This window comes from Hipposideros armiger, unplaced genomic scaffold (assembly GCF_001890085.2).
Source record: "Hipposideros armiger isolate ML-2016 unplaced genomic scaffold, ASM189008v1 scaffold_280, whole genome shotgun sequence".
Classification (NCBI taxonomy): Eukaryota; Metazoa; Chordata; class Mammalia; order Chiroptera; family Hipposideridae; genus Hipposideros; species Hipposideros armiger.
The window spans coordinates 79,524-87,111 of record NW_017731630.1 but is presented as its reverse complement, the minus strand read 5'-3'; the positions used below and the strand labels follow the sequence as shown (position 1 = coordinate 87,111).

Here is a 7,588-nt window from a genome sequence, read left to right as displayed (position 1 = left end):
GGGTCCCGGCCTGGCGCACAGGGACGCGTGAAGGCACCACACCCAGCCCGCCCCTCCAGCTCAGCCTTTCCCTCCCCAAGCCTGACTATTCTAGCGTGGTGGGATGCGTCTCAGGGTCACGAGATTGGGAGAGGCAGAATCAGGGGCATGGGGTTAATTAGGGGTCAGGGGACCGCGGCAAACCTTTACTGTGAGCTCCTTAGGGACCTAGGTCATCCATCGGGGTGCGCCCATTTTGAGTCATGTTGGCGTTCAGCCCGTACAATCTCCATGGAGACAGAACTTAGTCGCCCTTCCCCACGATCACTCCGTTGCTTGGACAACGGCCCTACTTTCCTCCATTCCTCCCAACTCCCTCGCCCAAAGTCGGCGCCTCACGTACTGTTTTGTGCCCTGTACAGGCTGGGCCGAGCCAGGCAGGGCTTTGGCTTCTAGAGGACCACATTGGACTTGCTTCAGAATCTAACAGACTCAGCAGCAGCTCGAGTAGCCCCAACTCTCCACGTGCCAGACTTGGGCCCTTCGCTGTATGTCCACCAATGGGCTCTTATCCCCATGGCCCCCAGGGGGGGAGAGGCTTGACCAAGTTCCTGGCCTTCAGCCTTGAGCAAGCAAGCCCACCCCACCCCCGCCTCCACCGCCAATACACACATGTGAAATCTGCCTTGACACCTATTTTGGTGCTGTCATCATATAGCTGAGTTTCTGTCCATGTCTGTGCATTTGCTGCCGTATGGGCAGCTTCAAGGATTGTTGGCTTGTAACTTTATGGGCAAAACATGGTTTAGGAAACCACACTGGTAGGAAGGTGTCAACTGAAAAATAATATCGACTAGGTATTTCGTCACCAAAAAGGATTTATTCGGGAATAAGAAAAGGGTTGCAGCCCAGCTCATGCAGACATGGCAAGCCACACGCACATTCTGGCCTGCTTGCCAACATGGAGAGCTATTTAAGGAAGTTGGAAAAAGGAAGTGAGAGCCATAGAGCTTTATTATAAACAGAGTTCTTCCTGTAGGGTCCTCGGGTGAACTTCCCTAAGCCCTAGCTCCTCCCATAGACCCTCTGCCCCCAACCCCACCCTATTATATTACTTAAAGTTCCAGTTAGTCTTTATCAAAGACGCTGTTGAAAACTATCTTAGCGGGTTGATTTCAGCGCAGTGGTAATTCACTCATATGGCTGGACATGCTCTAGTTAGGTACACCTGCACGAAAGGCAAAACCTCTTAAAATTAGGAACACAATTGAGGCATTTTCCTCCTTGTTAAAAAAAATGTGTTTTATAAATAAAATGACATAAACTTCAAGACAGTGCAGAATCTCTGTTTTAACATTAACATATTAAAGAAACGGTGCTCATAAACTCCTAAAACACCACCCGAATGTTGGCTGTAAATGATATGGGGTTTTAATAATGATATTGGTGCCTGGAGTGTTTTAGGAGTGGAGGGGCTGCCTGCGAGTGACACCCTATCAGCACCACCTTCCCAGAGCCCAGGAGAAGTAAGGTGGAGGGTGGAAAGAGGGTCCCAGGCCTGGACACGCACGTGCAAAGGCCTGGAGTTGGCAGACAGGGTTCAGGAGGCTGCAGAAAGCTCCTTGGGGCTAAGGTGGGGCGGAGAAGGGTACCTTCTCCGGAGGCCAGGAGGTTTGGCTGCGGCAACTCAGAGCTTAGAGGGGTTCAGGTGCAGCGCCAAGGGTGCGGGACTGTGAAGACCGGTTCCACCGCAGCCCGGGATTGAGCAGAGCTTGGGCTTCAAGCCCCGCCCCACCCCGGCGCAGGCGCCAAGGAGGCGCCGTGGCTGGTTCCCAAGGCAACCGGGTTCAACAGTTCCAGCTCAGCGGCAGTCAGCCGGCCTCACCGCTCCTACCCGCCGCCATGTGCGCCGCCGAGGTGGACCATCACGTAGCCCAGCGATACATGATCAAGCGGCGGCTCGGGAAGGGGGTGAGCCTGGGGAAGCGCCCGGGCGACCGTGGGACCAGGCCACCTGCAGGGCGTGGGCAGGGCCAGTTGGGGGCCTGTTCCCTCTCTATGGGGACTCCTGGCTGGCCTCTTACCTCCTCCACAGACTGGAGGTGTGGCCTTAGGCAAGCCACCCAGCCCCTCGGTGCCTTTGTTTCCTATAACAGGGCCCTAAGAGTGCCTATTCCCAGGAAACTTGTCAGGTACCTGGCTCTGGGAAGCAGGTTACAGCCAAGGCCCCAGCAGTCTCAGGTCCAGTGATCCTGGAGTGGTACCCACCCTCCGTCCCCACCCACTACCCCCAACTCCCGGGCTGTGTCTCCGGGTGCCCACAGGAGGCTCTGACAGGCTGGGCCCACCTGCTCTAGTCGCTGAAGGGGGAGGGCAGGTCTGGGAAGGGCCTGAGGGGTAAATGGGGTGGGCATGGAGTGGGGGGCCAGAAGGACGTGTGAGCCCATGTGTATTTGTTATTGTGAGTGAGTGAGCATGTGGAATTGTGTATGAGTATTTATGTGAAGGTGTGTGATGGGGGAGAGGAGAAAGCGGTTCAGACAGTGCACAAAGCAAGTGCAAAGGCCCTGAGGCCAGGATCTGTTTGGCTGTTGGGGAAACAGCAGAGTTGCTGAGACTGGATATAAGTGACTAGGGGAGGGGCCAATCACATGGGGTTTCGGGGAATTGAGAGGACTTTGGCTTCCATGGTGACACAGGAGTGGTAGCAGCCTTTGGTGCCACTTTACAAGGCTCAGCCTGCCCACTGTGTTGAGGATGGGGATGGGGGGAGGTGGCAAGGGAGATTAGTCAAGAGGTTTATCTGCACTAATCAGGCTAGAGATGGTGGCTCAGACCTGGGTGGGAGCAGCATAAATGATAGAAATGGTTGGATTCTGATGAATTCCAAAGGTGGAGCCAACAGGATCTGCTGACAGGCTGGATGGAGTGTGAGAGAGGTCAGGGTGCCCGGAGAAAGGTCAGGCTTCAGTTCCTGCCCCAGACCCCAACCCACCCTGGCCTCCATCTGCCCTCCATCAAAACATGATGGCGCCCTGGGCAGCCTGCAGCAGCAGGGGCCTTGCCCAGAGCCACAGCCCTCACCATACATACCCTTGCCCCTCGCAGCAGCCAGAGTCTGAAGGAGAAGTCGGTCTTCAGGGCACTCTGGGGGAGTGGGCTGGTGGGCTGGCAGGTGGGAGGCTGACGGCCCTCCTCCCCAGGCCTACGGCATTGTGTGGAAGGCAGTGGATCGGAGGACCGGGGAGGTTGTGGCCATCAAGAAAATCTTTGACGCCTTTAGGGATAAGACGGATGCCCAGGTTAGTGAGGGACGAAATGTGGGAAAGGATGGGGGTCGGGCTGTGGGTGTTCCCCATTGCTTTGGTGCCTGGAAACCCAATCACAGTGGGCTTCTGGCATTGCTCTGCCCGGTGGGTGTGTGACTGCCGAGCATCAACCCCTCTGGGTTCTTTCACGATGGCTCCTGCTGGCTCCACACACACTCATGTTTCTGTCTCATTCCAGAGAACGTTCCGGGAAATCATGCTGCTCCAGGTGAGTGGCCGAGGCCATCTGCTTGCTTCCCAGTCTCCCTAGACGAGGGCAAAAGCCCAGCCCCTCAACTGCAGAGCACAGCTCCTGGCCTCTCTCTGTAGGAACTTGGGGACCATCCCAACATCATCCGGCTCCTGGATGTGATCCGGGCGGAGAATGACAGGGACATTTACCTGGTGTTCGAGTCTATGGGTGAGTGAGGCTTCCTCAGCACCCAGCCCCACCTCTGTCCTGGCCCCCTCTGTATTTCCTCCGCAGCTCAGGTCCCTGCAGTGGCCAGCACCCTCACCTTGGGCAGCATCCCTGTGCCCAAGGGCAAACAGCTGACAGGTGTTAGCCCTTGACTGACCTTGGCGGTAACCACCTTGACCCCATTTCCACGAGGCCCCTGCTTTGTCCACCGTTTGCAGCTGCCTTTTCCTTTCTCATTTTATAAAACAAAGACATGGAATAAAGTATTAAAACTATTCCACAAACTGCTTGCTGCACTGACAAAGACAGTGAGCGGGCCTGAGATGCCTGCGGGGACCACTGGGCAGTGTGCGTGTCCAGGACACAGCCCTGAGGGTGGCCAGTGGGACCTGGGAACTGTGGGCAGTGGATGCCCCAATGAGTGTTCAGAGTAGGGGCCTGCCTGCTCTCCCCAGGCGCCCGGGCTGACAGCCTCACCCCCAGGTCTCGTTACTGACTTGCATGCCCCCCAGATACTGACCTGCACGCAGTCATCTGCAAGGGCAGACTACTGAAGGACGTTCACAAGCGCTACATCTTCTACCAGCTGCTGCGGGCCACCAAGTTTATCCACTCCGGATGCGTCATCCACCGGGATCAGAAGGTATCTCCCGCGCGCCTGCCACTGTGCCCCTGTGTGCACCCACCTCAGTGTCCTCAAGCCCCAGCCCATCAGCCCTCAGCCCACTTCCTCTCCCCCAGCCGTCCAACGTTCTCCTGGATGCCAGCTGCCTGGTGAAGCTCTGTGACTTTGGCCTGGCCCGCTCTCTCAGCGACCTCCCTGAGGGGCCTGAGGGCCAGGCCCTGACAGAGTACGTGGCCACACGCTGGTACCGGGCTCCTGAGGTGCTGCTGTCCTCGAGCTGGTAACAGTGATTCCACCCTGTCCCGCCTTCTTCCTGCAGGTTCCCCCCACACACACACACATGCCCCCTTGCCCAGCCAGGGCCCCCAGGCCTTCCTGTGCCCCCATATGTGTTCTCATCCACCCCTTCCTGGAGCCCTAGTCCACACACCCTTGAATGTCCCTCCCCACCCCACCTCTGCCTCTGGGGCCCCCCTGACGCCTCCACCCCTTCCTGCCCCAGGTACACCCCTGGGGTGGACATGTGGAGCCTGGGCTGCATCCTGGGTGAGATGTTGCGGGGAAAGCCCCTGTTCCCCGGCACATCCACGCTTCACCAGCTGGAGCTGATCCTCAACACCATCCCGCCACCATCTGAGGAGGGTGAGTGTGTGTGTGCAGCACTCCACCGGGCAGGAGTACCAGGCTGTGGGGAGACCATGCGTGATGAGCTAGAACTGGTTGGGAAGAGGCTGGGGAGGAGGCCTGGAAGAACAGGCTTGCAGATGCTGGGCCCAGGGAGGAGCTGGACAGAGTCTGCAAGGAAGGAGGACCTGGCCACGGGGTCCAGGACGGTCAAGCAGGGCCTGTGAAGGACAAGAGCACTAGCCCGCTAAGCGGTGGCAGGGGCCGGATCCACACTGTGCTGGGACCTGGGCACCGGAGGGTGGGGGCATGGCCAAGGGGTCCTCCCTCCTTCCTGATGAGGGAGGCTGGTGGGGCAAGAGAGAGGCCAGACCAGCTGGGCGGAGTCCAGTTCCCTCCCCAGGTCTCTCTGCTTTCCCTGGATGGAGATGTGTGTGCACGTGTGAGCACAGCCACGTGTTGAGGGTTTAGAGGTGTGCAAGGGCAGGCACACACGTGGGTGCACATCCAGATAGTCGGGGTCTGGGCCCTACCAGACAGCCCCACTACTGGAAGAAGAAGTTCGCTCCATGGGCTGGCTGGCCCCAGAGCTCCCTGAGCTGCCCACCAGAACAGGGCCTCCTGATCACACCCCCTTCTGCCACCCACCCCGCAGACCTCCTGGCTCTCAGCTCAGGCCACAGTGCCTGGATTCTGCACCACCTGGGGTCCCGGTGAGTGCAGGCGCTTGGGAGTGGGGCTCCTTGCTGGCCAGTCAGTGCCAGCCCAGACCCCTGCCTGCTCTCCTGAGGGCAGTCCCAAAGCCAGCAGCTGTTGGTCACAATAAAAAGGAACACCTAGTGGGGACCCAGCTCAGCCTGGGGCGAAACCGCAGGTGCTGCTTTGGGCTGGTGGTGGGGAGTGGCCTGGAGGGGACCAGGAGGCAAGGCAGGGGGCTTGAGACCCTGCCAGGCTGCCTGATGGTCCTGTATGGGTTGAGGAGACAGTTAAGTGGGTCAGGGCACAGGGCTGAGCCTGGGCCACAGGTGGGGAGGGTCCCCGACCTGGAGACAGGACGATCCTGGGTACCCGCAGCCCGCGGCAGACACTGGACACCCTCCTGCCCGCCAACACGCCCCCCGAAGCCCTGGACCTCCTCAGGCGACTCCTGGTGTTTGCCCCAGACAAACGGCTCAGCGCAGCCCAGGCGCTGCAGCACCCGTATGTGCAGAGGTAGGGAGGAGGCGGCTGCACGCCAGGGCTGGGATTGGGTGCTCTGCCTGGGCTCCAGCGGAGGGGCTCGCTCGCTTGACCACAGCCCCGTCCTCCCTTGTCCTGCACTCGCCTTGCGGGCCCCACAGGTTCCACTGCCCGGCCCATGAGTGGACACTAGAGGCAGATGTGCGGCTGCCCGTGCACGAAGGAGTCCAGCTCACAGCCCCTGAGTATCGCAACCGCCTCTATCAGGTGATCCAGGCCGCAACCCCTCCAGGCCACTGTCCCCCTCAGCGACCCCTAATACCCTTCACGCCCACTCCGCACCCCTCTGAGCACCCTTCTCCTCCCACAGATGATCCTGGAGCGCAGGGGAAACTGCCGCATCCCGAGAGAGAAGCGACTGGGAGATGGCCCTCTGGGGGCAGAGCCCAGCGCCCCGTGGCCCCAGGTGCACCCCCTCAAACCCAGAGCCGCCCCCCTGTTGCCCTCGGGCTGGACTGCGCAGGACCCTGGACACAGGCCTCAGAATAGCCCCGATCACGCCCCTGCGCATGGTGTGTGATCGCTGAGCAGGGCCTGGCCCCTTCTGTGTGGGACCACCAGGCGCACCCTGCGTGGGGCTCTTAACCCCGGTTCTGATCTTCCCACCTCACAGATACCCCTGGCAGAGCCAAGAACGTTCCCAGGCAGAATTCGGCCCACCTGCTCCAGCCTCCGCCCCCAAAAGGACCGGGGAGAGGGGAAAGGGCCCCTGGGGCGACGGCAGAGTCCCCCTCGGCACCCTCGTGGGTAGGTCGTGTGAGGGTGGTCACAGGAAGACTCCTCCGTTGTGCCTTTCCGAGAGCCGGCAGTGACTGTGACGCGCCCCTTCCCAGGCGAAGCCCAGCGTGCTGGGGGCGGCGCCCTCCCTGACCTCGCAGGCCGCCGCCCAAGTGGCCATCCAAGCCCTGCTCCGGAACGGCCGGGACCCGGGCCGTGGGGCGAGGGCGGCCGGCGCGCGACCGGTGAGCCCACCCCCCTCCGGCCATTCCTCCCTCCGCGCCTCCCCTCGGCCCCACCCCGCCCCCTCACGCGGACCCTCGACTGCGTGCAGGTGCCTCTCCAGCGTCCCCGGGAGGTCAGGCCCGGCCGGAGAATGTTCAGCGCCTCTGCCTCTCAGGGGATCCAGGCGGCCGCTAGAGCCGCGCTCGGGGGCTACTCCCAAGCCTACGGTACCGTTTGCCACTCTGCGCTGGGCCACCTGCCCCTGCTCTCGGGACCCCGCGCATGACCCGCGCTTGCCGCCGCCCTCCCGGCTCCGCTCTGCGGGGCATCTGCGCCAGCCGCTCAGACCTGCGCCCCACCCCCGCCACCGGATTGCCCCCACCCTCCCTATTCCCCAGATTGTCCTCGTCCCCTCAGTCCACGGATTGGCCCCCCAAGTCCCCAGGGCTC

At 60.9% G+C, this 7,588-nt stretch overlaps 1 protein-coding gene across 4 annotated transcripts; it reads left to right on the top strand.

The window, feature by feature from the left end:
• The first annotated feature begins 1,855 nt into the window (after positions 1 to 1,855).
• Positions 1,856 to 7,519, top strand: MAPK15 (mitogen-activated protein kinase 15). Of its 4 annotated transcripts, none has more exons than XM_019657819.1 (14): positions 1,856 to 1,950; positions 3,183 to 3,281; positions 3,487 to 3,516; positions 3,618 to 3,708; positions 4,221 to 4,351; positions 4,450 to 4,559; positions 4,836 to 4,975; positions 5,613 to 5,670; positions 6,032 to 6,169; positions 6,298 to 6,403; positions 6,507 to 6,708; positions 6,810 to 6,943; positions 7,030 to 7,158; positions 7,248 to 7,519. In XM_019657819.1, exons 1-14 carry the CDS (start codon positions 1,882 to 1,884, stop codon positions 7,422 to 7,424), a joined length of 1,614 nt encoding a protein of 537 aa, XP_019513364.1. In that variant the 5' UTR covers positions 1,856 to 1,881; the 3' UTR covers positions 7,425 to 7,519. The 4 variants fall into 4 exon arrangements, with proteins under 4 accessions (XP_019513364.1, XP_019513363.1, XP_019513365.1 ...); XM_019657818.1 differs by having other exon boundaries at positions 4,450 to 4,613; XM_019657820.1 differs by lacking the exon at positions 7,030 to 7,158 and having other exon boundaries at positions 4,450 to 4,613.
• The last annotated feature ends 69 nt before the right edge of the window (positions 7,520 to 7,588 follow it).